This window comes from Solanum tuberosum, unplaced genomic scaffold (assembly GCF_000226075.1).
Source record: "Solanum tuberosum cultivar DM 1-3 516 R44 unplaced genomic scaffold, SolTub_3.0 scf00086, whole genome shotgun sequence".
Lineage (NCBI taxonomy): Eukaryota > Viridiplantae > Streptophyta > Magnoliopsida > Solanales > Solanaceae > Solanum > Solanum tuberosum.
Window position 1 is genome coordinate 629,720 of NW_006239010.1, and position 18,182 is coordinate 647,901.

The 18,182-nt window shown below is 36.6% G+C and overlaps 3 protein-coding genes across 3 annotated transcripts; all 3 read left to right on the forward strand.

Annotated features, from left to right (window-relative positions):
• Positions 1-8,889: 8,889 nt before the first annotated feature.
• LOC102578200 (putative late blight resistance protein homolog R1B-23) lies at positions 8,890-12,845 on the forward strand. Its single transcript, XM_006346728.2, has 2 exons — positions 8,890-11,618; positions 11,707-12,845. Exons 1-2 carry the CDS (start codon positions 8,966-8,968, stop codon positions 11,724-11,726), a joined length of 2,673 nt encoding a protein of 890 aa, XP_006346790.1. The 5' UTR covers positions 8,890-8,965; the 3' UTR covers positions 11,727-12,845.
• Positions 12,846-13,442: 597 nt separating this feature from the next.
• LOC107060473 (putative late blight resistance protein homolog R1B-17) lies at positions 13,443-14,684 on the forward strand. The gene has a single exon (XM_015308437.1). It carries the CDS (start codon positions 13,443-13,445, stop codon positions 14,682-14,684), a length of 1,242 nt encoding a protein of 413 aa, XP_015163923.1.
• A 45-nt stretch (positions 14,685-14,729) lies between these two features.
• On the forward strand, positions 14,730-18,135 carry LOC107060474 (putative late blight resistance protein homolog R1A-4). The gene is made up of 3 exons (XM_015308438.1): positions 14,730-14,898; positions 15,017-16,066; positions 17,807-18,135. Exons 1-3 carry the CDS (start codon positions 14,730-14,732, stop codon positions 18,133-18,135), a joined length of 1,548 nt encoding a protein of 515 aa, XP_015163924.1.
• The last annotated feature ends 47 nt before the right edge of the window (positions 18,136-18,182 follow it).

The window sequence follows — 18,182 nt, forward strand, 5'->3', positions numbered from 1 at the left end:
GTCCCTATTGCTCTTAAGGATAATACTTCACCTTTTGTTAGCCTTTGCAAGAGTTCATGAGAGTTTTCAAGTTGCAAAAACTAAGGTTGTGTCTATTGGACATATCCTTTATGAAGAATAGACACAACCTTCGAGGCTATGCCATTGGCCGAAGTTTCTGCCACAGTTGGAGACTGTGCACCGACCAATTGTACTTTTTACAGCCTGGCATTTATGTGTATATTGGATCAGGTCCCTTTACAAGGTCCCACGGTTTTGTCAAATTATAAAAACTGCAAATAACAAATGGTTGAACATCTCGAACATAACACGTGCATCCAAATACCTTGTGTTCCACCGAAAAAAGTGACTTGTTTGGAAAGAGAACACTATAAGGCATATTACCAGCAAGCACAGTAGACGATATGCGATTAATAAGAAAGCAAGCCCTAGAGACTACATCAGCCCAAAACTGTTTAGGAACCTTAATTTGGAATATAAGTGCTCGAGCTGTCTCAAGTAAATGTTTATTCTTTCTCTCAGCAACTCCATTTTGAGAGGGTGTATCAACAAAAGAAGATTGATGCAGAATACCGTGTTGTCTCATACATGACTGAAATATTTCTGACACATATTCTTTAGCATTGTCACTTCTTAGAATACATACTGAAGCATTGAATTGAGTATTGACTTCAGCACAAAAGGCACAAAAGTGAGTAAACATTTCTGATCGACTCTTCATAAAGTAAATCAAAGTCATCCGAGAGAAATCATCCACAAAAGTAATAAAGTACTTATGCCAGTTTTAGAAATGATACGACATGGTCCCCAAACATCAGAATGAATTAGCTAAAAAGCTAACCCAGCCCGCTTATTTACCCTTGGACTTAATGATGTGCGATGATGTTTTGCAAATCGACAAGATTCACATTCCAATGAAGAAATATTCTGAAATTGAGAACACAACTTCTTTAATAAAGGTAGAGAAGGATGTCCCAATCGACAATGTGCAACATATGGAGACACGACACTAGAGCAAACAACAGGCTGAGACTCCCACTCATCAAGGATGTAAAGATCATCAGATACATGTCCTTTACCAACAACCTGATTTGTCTTAAGAACACGAAACATGCAATGATCGGGAAATAGTGAAATATAACAATTAAGGTCTCTCGTAAGTTTACTAACAGAGATCAAATTAAAAGCCAATTTTGGTAGACTTAACATAGATGACAGAGTAATAGAGGAGGTTGGCTTAATAGTTCCAAATCCAACATTAGTACAAGTAGACCCATCAGCTATATTGACTAGAGAGGGAGCTTTGTGTGATTGAAAGCTAGAAAAAATATTAGAATTACCAGTCATGTGATTTATGGCACCTGAATCAATTATCCATTTATTTGAAGATGTGATAAGACATGTTTCATCTGGCTTAGCAAATGCAGTAGCTGAAGTGAATTTCTTCAATGATTCTAGATATTGAGATAATTTTGCAAACTCATGTGTGGGAATTGAAATCATTTTATCAAAAGATGAACTGTCAGTAACAACAAAACTCATTCTCTTATTGGTCATTCTACTTCTGCAGTAGCAGCAACACTAATCCCCAACAACACTAATCCCCAACAAATATTTTCCAAACGAAAACAAATTCAGTAATGGAACTTCTTAAAAGAGAGCAAATAGAACCTGAACGTAATAAAAATCAAATGCAGATCTTTGACCGATGGAACAAAACTTGGTGCTTTCACAATGCTTGGCCAAAACTTCAAGCAGACACAAACTGCACAATAAAGATGGAAGCACCAGATAACAATTTATAGAACTCCAGATGCAGGCTGGAAGAAAGAGTGAGGCAATAACCAGATTTCTTTAGCCAGAAACAAGTGTGTTCTTCCAGATGGTGGTCTATTTAACAAGCACCAATAGATCTTGACCGGAAATAACAACATATTCGGAAAAGGAAGATTGACAGAAAGCAAAATCAATCACAAATATACCACTTGCCCTTACGCACTTGCCAAAAAAGTGTGAACTAAATGGAGTCACTAGAACATGAGACTCACGAGGTTAATTTTAATGAAACAGTCACCAGACAATCACTATTAACTTCTAGCTAAGCATCAGTGCCTCCCGGCTATGGAGATGACTCAACTCCGACTAGGCAAGGCTAACTCAGCCGAAGCTACAAACTTGGCTCCGATACCATGTTACAACAAAAGTATGGAGCAATTTCAATGTATATTATCCAAAGAAGACAATGATTTAAATACTGGTAAAGAAAAGACTAACTAAGGTAACTAAATATCTAAATCCCTAAGAATCAGCTAGAATATTATATACAAGGAAACATATAACTTTATGATTCTCTAACAATGAACTAATTTACAATACCCAATCCCCAAGGTTACGGTTCAACCCTCACTTGTCAACTCATATTTATTCATTGGTCTGTCAGTCCTTCAATTTCCAGCGACAAAGAGTCATAATTTCAAATATTTTTGTTTGAAACTTTCACTAACTAATTCAATATAAAAGTTCATGTTTATTGCAACTCACGGCACTTAAACACCACTCATATACTCAGTAGAATAAATTCTCCTTTTATTTATGAGTATTTACATAATCAGTTTAACTAAATTCACCATATTCAAGTTATTAACATAACTATTTAACTCAAACCCCGACAACAAGTGTATACCATGTCAATGGAGTAAAAAATATTCACCTTGAGATCATATTTAATCGTGGTTGGGGAAGAGTTTCTTGCGGTACCACATAACTATTACAAACCTCTTCTGGATTTCTCCTTAGGTTTCTACTAGGAGCTCTCATTGCTTCTTTATTCCCTTGTTTTGCTTGCATTAAAACTCTTTCTGTATAGCTCCTTTCTCTAAGACCCTCTAAATCGTTAAATAATGCCTTCTTCTTTTAGGGCTACAGCCCACTTTAAGGGATATTACAATTGCCTATGGAGTAAAGGAATCACTGGTTTCACACTTTGACTCTGTTTTCCTCTGTTCAACTATATAAGTGTTTTTCGTTGATGAGCGGTGCTTTCACACATTATTCTTCAAAGGGGTTCTTATATTTAGCTAAAGAAATAAGGAGAAAACATACTGTTGATGGTCACATTACATGCAGATTACGCATTATAGACAGTAACGCGTAATCTGAAATCATTGTTGCCTTTACAGATATAATGGGCATGTATGAAAGATAAAACTCCATGGTGTTGCATATTGCTCTTTGCATTCGATTGATGAAGTACTATGGTTGGTTACTTGAATGGACCAATCCTGTATTGTTCAATGTATTCCCAGCTTATTGTCCTGATTACCAATTTAATCTCGTGTTGAGTTTCAAACCAGAATTTAATCAACAATATAATGCAGCATCGGAATCCATAGCTCTACAACAGGTTTGTTTTTTGACAGCTTTCAGCCCCAACGAAGAACACAGCAGCTCGTCGTTGTTCCTCGAGCTTTGCTCAACAACTAGTTCAAGAGATTCACAAATCAGCTCAATCTGACACTCCGGTGAAACTTTGGATTTTTATACACCACAGAAAATGCATAATAGAAACCTTAATTCATTTCAAACCATCACATAACACAAAATAAACTGTCACTGTTATGGATAAGGAAATTATTTTCTATTTCCTCTTGTTCTTGTTCAATCTTTCAGGTAGAATCCTCAATAAGTTTGTCACATGTCCAACACTTTTAACTTTTGATCTTGAACATTTTCTCCTGGGGCAAACGGAGGTCAAATAATCAAAGATCATTCATCTTCAAATTCATTAGGTTGGTAATTTACTGGCGTTTGGCCTATGTTAAGTATGGGCCTAATAAAGTTGATCATTTCACCTCCAGACTACTAGAAATCCTCTCCTAGATGGTAGAAATCAACAATATAGAGGAAATACGCTTGGGGACATTGCATCGCTCAGACTATTTTATCATCATTTCCAGGGCTAAGTTGTCTGGTCAGTGAGCTTCACAGGAGCTTGCTTCAACAATACAGAGAACACGTTGAATCAGATCCTAACAGAATTCCCGCAAACAATGCTGTAAATCACTCAGAATCTGAGTGGAAAGCTAGGATGCTGATGGAGTATCAATTTTCTATCATTTAGCTGGCAGCAAGAAAATTCAGCAAGATCCCAATGTACTTGAAAGGTTTCTGGAAGACAAAGATGACATTGCCAAACTACGGAAATGTTTTGCACGGATGAATTCGACATTGTCAAGGATGCAATTGAGAGGCCTGAATTTATAATATGAAACCACAACAAGAAGGAGGAGGAAACAATATCTATGGGAAGACGCCAGAGAAGCTCTTCTGAAACTGCAAAAGATAGTGATGCAGCCTACCTACCAATGCAGAGAATTTTTCTGAAGATCTCTGTTATGAACCAAGTCCAGCCCGGTGTGGATACCAAGGTCACAAAAGTAGTTATTGGGCTGACAAGAGCTATTGGGCCAAGAACAAGTAATAGGGTCAGGCTAATTTGGGATCCAGGTTGAGAAGCGGGTGTGGGAACGGTTCCATCAAAAAGGGTAGTGGTATGTGATTTAGGGATTATGCAAATTGTTGAAAAAAATGTCTAGTCCTCTCATCCCCTTTCTTTGAGTCTATGCTTCTCATCTCCCTTCTAGTTATCTTCTACAATAATTTTCTTTGTTAGTTCCGCTTTCCGTTGTAACTTCGAGTTTAGTGATTATAATATTTGAATGTTTCTATTGTGAAATTGGAGTTGTTACAATCTCTCACTCAAAACTAATGCGAGAAGGCATCCCTCATAAAGAAAAACAGCAGTTCTAATCAACCAACAGGCTGGTCTCTTCATCAAATGAGGGGGAGTTGCAGCTGGTTTGATGGAATCAGCTTGCACGGTGACGCTGTAACAAGTCGTTTCCTACATTATGTTGGAACACCATGGTTTTACCTTTCCTTGTTTTACATTGTATTTTTCTTGTTTAACATCTTAAATAAATAGAGGTTCATATCTGAAAAGAAGTAGACAAAAGAATGATAGTTTTTGCTTGCAGTTTAAAACAATTCAGTATTTCACCTCTTTGTTACTGCTCTGCTAGAAACAGTCACTATACCAAAAATGATCTTTAACGGCAATTAACACTCTTTGTACAGTTTTTCTACACATGATGATCAAAGAGATATTTTGCTATGGCATAGGAGATTAGCACATGCTTCAATTGGTTCACTACATGATATGTTAGGTTACTCTATTGATGATTGTAAGTCAATTTTAAACAAATGTGAGATCTGTCCATTGGCTAGACATACTAGGTTTCCTTTTCCTAGCAGCAGTACAAGATCTACTGCAATGTTTACATTGTTGCATCTAGATGTGTGGGGACCCTATAATACTCCAACATTTGATGGCAACAAATTCTTTCTCACTATTGTTGATGATTTCTCCAGAACTGTATGGATTTTTTTGTTAAAGTTCAAGAGTGATGTGTTGTCAGTTTTAAAACAATTTTTCAGAATGATTGTTACTCAGTTCAATACTACTGTTAAAGGTGTAAGAACAGACAATGGAGGAAATTTATTAATAGTCATTTACAGGACTTGTTCAAAGAATTGGGTATCATTCATTACAGGACTTGTGTTCATGCCCCTCAGCAGAATGGGGTTGCTGAGAGGAAACAAGGCACATTCTTGAAGTTGCTAGGGCTCTCAGATTTCAGGGTCATATACCACTCAACTATTGGGGTCATTGTATACTTACAGCTGCATATATCATTAATAGATTGCCCTCTCAGACTCTAGCAGGACAGTTCCCTTTTGAGGTGTTTTTTGGGAAGAAGCCTTGTCTTACTCATTTGAGAACACTTGGTTGCCTATGTTATGCAAACTCACTTCCTAGAAATGATAAATTTGCTCCTAGGGCAGTGAGATCAGTGTTTATGGGCTATTCTAGTCTTACAAAAGGTTACATTTGTTTTGATCTTCAACATCAGAATTTTTTTGTCAATAGGGATGTGGTCTTCCATGAGGACCAGTTTCCTTTTCAACACATTCCCACTGTTGTTAATCCTCATTTTCCTACTCCACCTGATCTCACCAATATTTCTGACTTCTCAGATGTTCCTTCTGATATACCTTCTAGTTCATTTTCTCCTATCAGCCCAGTTCATTCTCCTTCTGTTGTTCCCGTTCCTTTGTCATCCCCTCTCCATCCTACTCCACCTCCTACTACACAGCCTCTTCGAAGGTCTATCAGGCAAACCAAACAGCCTCTTTGGTTATCTGATTTTGTTTCCAAACCTTCTACCAATGCTGTTTTGTACCCTCTTGCAGCCTCCATTTCTTATGGTCACCTATCCCCTTCTTACCAGAGATATTTGCAGGCTTTCTCTGCTGTTGTTGAGCCTACTTCTTATAAGGAGGCTGTTTCAGATGTTAGATAGTTGGAGGCTATGAAATCTGAATTACAAGCCCTCCAGGATAACCATACTTGGGATTTAGTTCCTCTTCCTAAGGGTAAGGTTCCTATTGGTTGTAAATGGGTATACAAAGTTAAATTGAAGGCAAATGGTGATATTGAAAGATTTAAGGCTAGGTTGGTTGCCAAAGGTTACACTCAAAGGGAGGGGATTGATTTTCATAAAACATTTTCTCCCGTGGTTAAAATAGCTACTGTTAGGACTGTTCTTTCCTTAGCAGCTCAACATAACTGGCATGTCCACCAGTTAGATGTCAATAATGCTTTTCTCCATGGAGACCTTCATGATGAAGTCTATATGCAGCTACCTGAGGGTTTGGCAAGTCAGAGGGAGTCTAGACTTGTATGTAGACTTGTCAAATCCCTCTATGGTCTCAAGCAAGCAAGCAGACAATGGAACTTAAAGTTAAGTGAGGCATTATTGGAGTCTGGTTTTGTTCAAAGCAGCCTAGACCATTCATTATTCATTAAAAGGCAAGGATCAGACATGGTGGTGATTCTTGTTTATGTGGATGACATGTTGGTCACAGGGAGTAGCTTGAGTCTTATAGAACATACTAAAATCACTCTACACAAGGCATTTAAAATCAAAGATCTTGGGGAATTGAAGTTTTTTCTTGGTATGGAGTTCAGTAGATCCTCAGAAGCAATCCTGATGAACCAAAGGAAGTACGCCTCGGAGATTATTTCAGATTTGGGACTAGGGACTGCTAAGCCAGCTTGGACTCCACTTGAAGCCAAAGTGAAGCTGACAAATCAAGAATTAGACTGCCTTACAGGGGAATTAGGTGATGAGCCATATGAAGATAGGGAGCAATATCAGAGATTAGTGGGGGAAGATGTTATATTTAACTTTGACAAGACCAGACATTGCATATTCAGTGCAAACACTCAGTCAGTTTTTGCAACAACCAAAACGGTCACACTGGGAGGCAGCCGTAAGGATGATGAAATACATAAAAAGAGAACCAGGACTGGGAATACTGTTGAGTAGCAGAAAATCAAACAAACTAAGTGTGTACTGTGATGCAGATTGGGCAGCATGCCTAAATACAAGAAGATCAGTGTCAGGATTTCTGGTTAAACATGGTCAGACACTATTGTCTTGGACGTCCAAGAAGCAAAATGTAGTCTCCAGAAGTTCAGCAGAAGCCGAGTACAGAAGCATGGCCAATGCTGTTTCAGAGTTAGTATGGATCATTGCTTTATTGAAGGAATTGGGAAATGAGGCTGAACAGCCAGCTGTGGTATACAGTGATAGTAAGGCAGCACCACAAATAGCAGCTAATCCAGTATTTCATGAGAGGACGAAACATATAGAAATTGATTGTCACTTTATTAGACAAAAAATACAGGCAGGAATGATGAGAACAGAACATGTAAGCTCCAAAGAGCAACTTGCAGATATACTAACAAAAGGACTGCATAGATCACAACATGAATGTTTAGTTGGCAAGCTTGGTGTGTTTAATGTTTTCTCACCCACCAGCTTGAGAGGGAGTAATGATTTAGGAATTACTTAATTTTGTATGAAAAGTTAGTTGATGGCAATTTAGAAATTAGGCAAGCTGTTAAGTCAACTGTCAGTTAGTTGAGAAATCTAACAGTGTATATAAGGCACTGTTGCATTGTAATCACGCAATTAATTCATTTTTCACTGAAATAAGATTCTTCTCCTTTCTTTCTTCTCTCTATTGGATCTGTAAATGGTGAATCTGAATTGATCAATTGTATACAAATTAACAATAGCGACATTGAATCCAATGGCAATTACCTAATTATGGTAAAGGTTTTAGCACTCTTTGTTAATGTGTATATTTATTGCCATTAAAAGTTGTTTTTGCCATAATGAGTACTAAATATGATTTTTTGCTCATGTAATTCACGTTTGTTGGTACTACCAAAAAAAAGGTTCTAAACTCACACTTTTTTTTTGCTTACTGAATTAAGGATACATTATTATACAACTTAAGGAAATTTCTTAACATAAATATAAGAATTGAGCCAAAGTTATCTAAGTTGTTCAGACCGGGTAACCTAGGTCCGATAGAAGGCTTTTTGGTTTGAATATTTTCGGTTTAATGTTATCGATTTTTCTGTTTAAAAAAACTAGGTGTCACGTCACTAAAAAAGTGTAGGTGCATCAAACAGCTATTCATTACACAATTATCAACTCTCACCTATCCAACAACCATCTTTATTGAAATAATAGTGATGGGTACTAGGAAAAAGTCATTCAAAGCCATTTAATTTCCTTGAAATTTCTTATATTTTGGACAATTTCGCGGTAGTTTCTACTTTTACTGTCAATTCTAAGTACTACCTTTTCGAATTTAAAGAATTTCATTTTTTTTACTATAGGAAAAGGAGAAGTAATAAAAAGTGGGAGAAGAGGATGTATACAATAAGTTTCTACAAATATAAAAGAGTAATATTTGATATCTTGAATTACATCCTCTCTACTCCTTGACGAATTATTTTGTTTCAATTCCGTTCCATATTGACTTAATGGCTGCCTATAGTGTTGTAATTTCTCTTCTTCAAACTCTTAACCAACGAAATCCAGAACTCTTTTATAGTCGCACTGCTGAAGCGCTCGATTCTGTTCGTTCTACTGCTGAATATTTCCAAAACGTTCTTGAAAATGCTAGCAAGAGTAGATTTGACACTGAAAAGATCAAATCTTTGGAGGAAAAAATAAGAGTTGCTGTTAGTTATGCAGAAGATGTTGTTGAGATGAAAATTTCTCAGATCGTCAGAGGCTCAAGCTGGACATTTGGAATTTTACAACACCAAGATTTGCTACCACTTTTTGAAAAAATGGATACAACAAAGAAACAAGTGATGGAGATTGTTTCACATCATGCTGATCAAGTTCTTGAATTATATGGGGATTCCTTGATTGGCACTTATTCTACTCGTTATCCAATGTTGGAAGATGATATTGTGCAGGGACTTGATGATGACTTGGAGATCATAATTAATAGATTGAAAGGACGACCACGGGATCTAGACGTTGTCACAATATCAGGCATGGGTGGCATTGGCAAAACAACACTCGCTAAAAAAGCTTATGATCAGGTAACAATCAGGTATCACTTTGACATTCTTGCTTGGGTTACAATATCTCAAGAATTTCGAGCTAGAAATGTATTGTTAGAGGCTTTACATTGTATTCCAAAGAAATCAGTTAGTGTGAATGCAAAAGATTATAATAAAATGGATGACAATCAGTTAGCAGAGCTGGTGCAAAAGAGCCTAAAGGGTCAAAGATACCTTTTTGTTGTTGATGATATTTGGAGTACGGATGTCTGGGATAGCCTAAGACGAATATTTCCTGATTGTAACAATAGGAGTCGAGTCTTATTGACTACTAGGGAAACCGAGGTAGCAATGTATGCAAATACTTGTAGCCCTCATAAGATGAGGCTTTTGAGTTTAGAAAACGGTTGGAGGTTACTCTGTGATAAGGTGTTTGGACCAAAACGTGATCATCCTCCTGAATTGGAAGAAATTGGAAAGGTAATAGTAGAAAAATGCCAAGGACTACCTTTGACAATTTCAGTGATTGCGGGACATCTTTCTAAAATAGCTAGGACATTGGAATGTTGGAAGGATGTTGCCCGAAACTTAAGTGAAATCATTGCTAGTCATCCAGATAAATGCTTAGGAGTGCTCGGTTTGAGTTACCACCACTTGCCTAATCGCCTCAAACCTTGCTTTCTTTCCATGGGTGATTTCCCAGAGGATTTTCAGGTTGAGACTTGGAGATTGATCCAAATATGGATTGCAGAAGGTTTCATAATTAGGACTTTTGAAAATGGTAAAACTTTGGAGGAAGTGGCGATAGATTATTTGGAGGATCTTATTAGCAGGAACTTGATACAAGCTAGAAAAAGGAGATTCAATTGTGAGATAAAAACATGTGGAATACATGATCTACTGCGTGAGTTTTGTTTGATAGAAGCTGAAATGACAAAGCATATGCATGTTGAGAGAACTCGCCCTACTCTTCCAACACAAAGGCACAATGCCCGTCACTTCAGTTTTCAACCCAGATTTTATCCATTTGCTGATTTTTCTGAGATATTACCCACTGTTGCAAGATCTATTTTCTTATTTTCTCACTTGGATCAACCTCTTGAACCCTATATTAAGCTTCTCATGATATTGCCCATCTACCGTCATAATCATATAACACATGATTTTTTCTCTCGTTTCAACCTTCTCAGGGTATTAGCCATCTTCAATACAGATGTATGGTTCGAGTCTTTTCCACTTGTGATTACAACGTTATTTCATTTGAGATATCTCCAATTTCCATTTCACGTCAAAATTCCTGGCTCAATCTCAAAGCTTAACAATTTGCAAACTCTAATTTGTAGTGGTCATACTTTACCTAGGGAGATATGGATGATGAAGAACTTGAGGTATATATGTCTGGAGGTACCCTCTCATTTACCCAGTCCTAGAATAGGAAGTCTTGTGACAGGGATGTCAAACCTAGAGGAACTTTCTGGTGTTTGTTACTTCAGTTGTACAAAGGAAGTCTTTTCTGGCATTCCAAATCTAAAAGTCTTGATCATTCATTTACCTCATATCTCGAAAGGAATTCCCCATCATCAATTGGATTTGTCCGGATTGACAAAACTCGAAGTATTCAAGTTATACGGGGCACCTTATTTGAGAGATCCCATCAAGAGATTTGGTTTTCCAACATCACTTAGGAGGTTGTCTTTAAGTCAGTGTTGCTATTTTGATTGGGCAGACCTATCATCAACTGCTATGATGTTGCCAAATCTTGAAGTGCTCAAACTTATACATTATGAACCCTTGAGTAATGAATGTAGATTGAGTGATGAATGGAGAATGAGTGATAAAGATGTGTTCAAAAGCTTGAAGTTGTTGTTACTGAGTGGCACAAATCTTAAGCATTGGGAAGCTAGCAGTGATAATTTCCCAATTTTAAAACGCCTTGTTCTGAAGAAGTGCCGCCATCTGCAAGAAATTCCAGCAGACTTTGGGGAAATTTGTACTTTGGAGTCAGTTGAGTTACATGATTGCAGCGCTACTGCTGAGGATTCTGCCAAAAATATTGAACGAGAACAAGAGGACATGGGAAATAATATCCTCAAGGTTTACATCATCCATAACAATGACTGTAAGTTCTAAACAGTTTTTCGATTCTCTTATCTTTGTTTATCTTGAAATTAAGATGATGACTTCTACTTTTGATCTTTCATATGCAGGGGACTGTTGCTTAGTTTGAGGGACCATCTAATGTCATCTTCCAAATGCAGAATGTTTTAGTTTATATTATGAAAAGTAAAATCTTTCGATTTTATGTTCTGATCATTTGTAAATTCATGTTTTTGAAATAAGCATGTTTAATACATGTCTGGCCCATTTGTGATTTTGTATTTCCCATCTACCACCGTGATCCTATAATACATGGTTTTTCTCTCATTTCAACCTTCGTAGGGTATTGGCCATTTTCAATACAAATGGATACTTCAAGTCATTTCCCCTTGTAATTACAAAGTTGTTTCATTTGAGATATATTCAAGTTAGATTGAACTGAGATATTCCTGTATGAATCTCAGAGCTTCAAAATCTTGAAGGGCTCAAACTTCGTGTAGTGATTTTTTCTCTGGGCAGACATATATCCAACTGGTATGATGTTGCCAAATTTTGAAGAGCTCAAACTTAAACATTGTCAAACCTTGATTGATGAATGGAGATTGAGTGATGAAGACAAGCTCAAAAGCTTGAAGTTGTTGATTGTTGTTACTGAGTGGCTCTGATCTCAAGTGTTGGAAAGCTAGCAGTAATAACTTCCCAAATCTAAAACGCCTCATACCGAAGAAGTGCTACAGGCTGAAAGAAATTCCAGCAGATTTGGCGAAATTGGTACTTTGGAGTCAATTGTGTTACACGATTGCAGCATTACTGCTGAGGATCCTGCAAGAGAGATTGAACAAGAGCAAGAGGACAAGGGAAATTATTCCCTTAAGGTCTACATCCGTAACAGTCGCAGTAAGTTTTTAATCTCTCCAAAAAGTTGTTCGATTCTTCACATTATTAATTACCTCTTTGAAATTAAGATGATGACTTCTACTTTATATCTTGCCTATGGAGTACATGAATCACTGGTTTCACACTTGAATCTGTTTTCGTCTGTTCAACTATGTAAGTGTTTTTCGTTGATGACTGGTGCTTTCACGCGTTGTTCTACAAATGGGAATCTCACTAATCAGATGAAAATGGGAATTAGAGTTTAGGACCAAAACGATCACATATTACATACATTAAGGACTATTTTAATAAAGTGGTATATATAAAGGATCAAAGAATCCAAACCCCATACATTAGGGATCATTTTGATCAATTCGTACCAACTCCAACTAAAGTCAACAACCATCTTTATTGCAATAATAAATATAGTGACAGGAAGGCACCACAAGATAGTTCTTTCAACTCCATTTCCTTGAAATTTCTTTAGGAGCAATTTTGTGGTAGTTTCTAGTTTCGATTATCAATTCCAGCCTCTAGGTACTACTTTTTGAAATTTCTTTGGGTGCAACTTCACATTATAGTTTCAATTGTCAATTCTAGGTACTACCCTTCAAAATTTCAAAGAAATTCATTTTTTATTTTTCTTGATTTTTTGCCTGGTGTTCGACACGCGTATTAAAGTCCAATTATTTTGAACTACGGCGTGTAACACCCTCATCGGGGGAAAGTGCTTCCTTCCAAAGATTTTTTCATACCCAAGGCTCGAACTCGATATATGTAGTTAAGAGAAAAACAACATCATACACTGCAACACATCCTTTGGTGGTAAGAGATTCATTTTTTAGAAGCTCATGGTGACCATTCAATTCCCCCTTGTAATCCCCTTTCCTATTTTTCCTTTGTGTACCCCCATTACATCCTCTCTACTCCTTCAAATTGTTTTGTTTCAATTTCTCTCCATATTGACTTAATGGCAGCCTATACTGCTGTAATTTCTCTTCTTCAAACTCTTGAACAACCAAATCCGCAGCTCTTTCATGGTAATACTACTAAAACGCTTGATTCTCTACATGCTACTGCTGAATATTTCCAAAAAGTTCTAGAAAATTCTAACAAGAGTAGATTTGACAATGAAAAGTTAAAATCTTTGGAAGAAAAAATTAGAGTTGCGGCAAGTTATGCAGAAGATGTTCTTGAGATGAAAATTTCTCAAATCATCAAAGTCTCGAGGTGGACATTTGGAATTTTACAACACCTGGATTTTCTAAAAGCTGTTAAAAAAATGGATACAACAAAGAAACAAGTGATGGAGATTCTTTCTCATGATGCTAATCAAGTTATTGAATTATCCGGGGATTCCTTGATAGGCACTCTTTCTTCAAGTTACCCGATTTTGTCAAATCAGTCAGCAGATGATATTGTGCACGGACTTGATGATGACTTGGAGATAATAGTTAAAAGATTGATAGGACAATCACGGGATCTAGACGTTGTCACAATAACAGGCATGGGTGGCATTGGCAAAACAACGCTAGCTAGAAAAGCTTATGATCATCACCCAATCAGGTATCACTTTGACATTTTTGTTTGGGTTACAATATCTCAAGAATTTCGATGTCGAAATGTATTGTTAGAAGCTTTACATTGCATTTCAAAGCAAACTGATATTGTGAACGCAAAAGATTATGATAAGATGGATGACAATGAGTTAGCTGACCTGGTGCAAAAGAACCTAAAGGGTCCAAGATACCTTATTGTTGTTGACGATATTTGGAGTACAGATGTTTGGGATAGTATAATAGGAATATTTCCTAATTACAACAATGGAAGTCGAATCTTATTGACTACTAGGGAAAACGAGGTAGCAATGTATGCAAATACTTGTAGCCCTCATGAGATGAAGCTTTTGAGTTTAGAAAACGGTTGGAGGTTACTTTGTGATAAGGAGTTTGGACCAAAACATGATCATCCTCCTGAGTTAGAAGGAATTGGAAAGGAAATAGTAGAAAAATGCCAAGGACTACCCTTGACAATCTCAGTGATTGCGGGACATCTCTCTAAAGTGGCCAGGACATTAGAAAGTTGGAAGGATGTCGCCCGAACCTTAAGTGAAATAATTGCTAGTCAGTCAGATAAATGCTTAGGAGTGCTCGGTTTGAGTTACCACCACTTGCCTAGTCGCCTTAAACCTTGTCTTTCTTTCTATGAGTAGTTTCCCAGAGGATTTTCAGGTTGATACTCGGAGACTGATCCAATTATGGATCGCAGAAGGTTTTGTAAGGATTTCCAAAATGGTAAAAGTTTGGAGGAAGTGGCAATTGATTATTTGGAGGACCTTATTAGCAGGAACTTGATACAGGCTAGAAAAAGGAGATTCAATGGTGAGATAAAAGCATGTGGAATACATGATCTACTGCGTGAGTTCTGTTTGATAGAAGCTGAAATGACAAAGCATATGCATGTTGAGAGAACTCACCCTACTACTCTTCCAAACACAAAAGCATAATGTTCGTCGCTTCAGTATTCAAGCCTTATCTTATTCAGTTGATGATTATTGTAAGGCATTACCCCCTGTCGCCAGATCTATTTACCTTTTTTCTCACTTTGATCAACCTCTTGAATTTCTCTCTCGTTTCAACCTTCTCAGGGTATTGGCCATCTTCAATGAAAATGTAAGTTGTCAGTCATTTCCACTAGTGATTACAAAGTTATTTCATTTGAGATATCTCCAATTTCCATTTCACAACGATATTCCTGACTCAATCTCGGAGCTTCAGAATTTGCAAACTCTAATTTGTGGCAGGGATGCCAAATTTAGTGGTTATCCTTTAGATAGAAGTTATTCTTTACCTGGGAAGATATGGATGATGAAGAACTTGAGGTATATTCGTATGAAGGGACTCCTTTTTTTATCCAGTCCTAGAACAGAAAGTCTTCTGACAGGGATGCCAAATCTAGAGGAATTTTCTATTCTTTGTTCCACCAGTTGTACAAATGAAGTCTTCTCTGGCATTCCCAATCTAAAGAGGTTGATCATTCATCTACCATATGAAATAAATGAAATTTTCAATCGGCAATTGGATATGTCCAGATTGATAAAACTCGAAGCATTCAAGTTTTATGGGTCAACTTTTTTTCGACACCCCATCAAGAGAATTGGTTTTCCAACATCACTTAGGAGGTTGTCTTTAACTCTGTGTAGTGATTTTGATTGGGTAGACATATCCTCAACTTCTATGATGTTGCCAAATCTTGAAGAGCTCAAACTTAAACGTTGTCTAACCTTTAGTCGTAAATGGAGATTGAGTGATGAAAACAAGTTCAAAAGCTTGAAGTTGTTGCTACTGAGTGGCGCAAATCTTATTCATTGGGAAGCTAGCAGTAATAACTTCCCAAATCTAAAATGCCTTGTTCTGAAGGGCTGCCACACACTGCTAGAAATTCCAGCAGATTTTGGGGATATTTGTACTTTGAAATCAATTGAATTACATGATTGCCCCCCTCGTGTTGAGGATTCTGCAAGAAATATTGTACAAGAACAAGAGGATATGGGAAATAATTTCCTTAAGGTCTACATCATTCATAACAATTACTGTAACTTCTAAACAGTTCTTCGATTCTCCCATCTTTGCTTCTGATAGGAATGTCAGAGAGTAGATGTATAGTGTATAATCTCCATGATGTCTTGGGGAATGATACGTAGACGATGAATGAGATTCTTTTACTTTTTGTGAACTTTGACTTCTTTTTTATCGTATACTATTGATGTTGAAACTCATTGCAATTATACATTAAGCAAGTACATACATTGGCGTAAAGTCCCCATCTCTTGAGGTAGAAAAAGTTTGATGCAAATGTTGGTTATTTGACGAAAAGAGAATAATATTGTGCCATTTTCTAAGAAACAGAGGTGTCTACCCTTTGCTATGATACTATATACCATTTGTTCTACACAAAAGTCTACTTTTTTGTAAGCCAATTTTCTTACATAGGTAAAGGCGGAGCTACAATCATAGAAGAGTGGTGGAGCTAGGATTTCTACCTGAAAATTATATTGAACATTCTTCACTTAAAAGTTATGTTGTGTAGCTCAAACAAAGGCACGCAGAGGAACTTGCTTCTTTAAGTTAGCCTTTTAGAGGAACAAACAAGGAACAAAGTGATTGTTTTCAATTAGTAGCGGAGCCAGGATTTTTATTAAGAAAGTTCAAAACATGAACAAGTAAACAAACACAACAAGTCAATGAGGTTCAACGTTTATTATATATTAGTCTTTCGACACGCGCTTTTTGTGTGTACCCCATATTTGCTATACAATCTATTTGTTATTTTATGACATTATCGTTAAAAAAACTTTAATATAATGTCAACTTGGACATTATTTATGATCTCAAATGACCAATTCTGACAACTCAAGCATTAGGGCTACTAATGTCACAATGATTAACAATATGACCAATTCTGCAACTGACCATTCTTGAGACACTATGAGTTCTTCTTTGTTACAACCTGTGGGATTAAAATTGGAAAAAGGCATAAGTAGCCCCTTCAATTATGATCGAAATTTCAGGAACACACTTTATTTTTCATATTACCCCTAAACTTCTTCTTTTTCTGTATTGCTTTGCACCTTATGTGCAGACGTGGAGCCACAACCTAATTTAATTAGTTCCAGTGATATACATGCGCCTCCACGTGTATATATGTTTTTTTAGAAAAAAAATCTTTAAAAATTTCTTATCTTTTTTCTATTTCTTTTATTTTCTTTACATTTTTTTTATATTTGATTTCAAGTATCTTGTACTTAAAATAAGTTAATTTTGGATATATACCAAAAAAAAATGAATAAAATCACATAAAAATAGGGAAAATGGTCTGATATAGCCCTCAACTTTGTGATAAACCCCGTTATGAAAGTGGCTAATATATACATGTTATGAAAGTGACTCATATATACCCTTATTGTTATACAAATGACTCACATATACCCTATTAAAACGTTAAAAAAATTCTCATGTATTGACATATAAACCGTATTTACATCCAAGTGTAACTTTAGACTTGATTTCCTCGAAATTTCTTTGGGAGCAATTTCAATGTAGTTTCTGCTGTCAATTCACAGAACAACGTTTTGAAAAAAAAATTGGGAGCAATTTCGCGGTAGTTTCTACTGTTAACTCTAAGTACTACTATTTGAAATTTTTTTGGGACTGTCAATTCGAAGTACAACGTTTTGAAACTTTTTTATACAACAAGTTTCTATAAATACAACAAGTCTCTACTCCTTGAAGAATTATTTTGTTTCAATTCCTTTCCATATTGACTTAATGGCAGCCTATACTGCTGTAATTTCTCTTCTTCAAACTCTTGACCAACGAAATCCACAACTCTTTCATGGTCACACTGCTGAAGCGCTCGATTCTCTTCATGCTACTGCCGAATATTTCCAAAACGTTCTTGAAAATGCTAGCAAGAGTAGATTTGACACTGAAAAGATCAAATCTTTGGAGGAAAAAATTAGAGTTGCTGCTAGTTATGCAGAAGATGTTCTTGAGCTGAAAAGTTCTCGAATTGTCAAAGTCTCGAGGTGGAAATTTGGAATTTCACAACACCTGGATTTGCTAAAAGCTGTTAAAAAATGGATACAACAAAGGAACAAGTGATAAAGATTGTTTCTCATGATACTGATCAAGTTCTCGAATTATCCGGG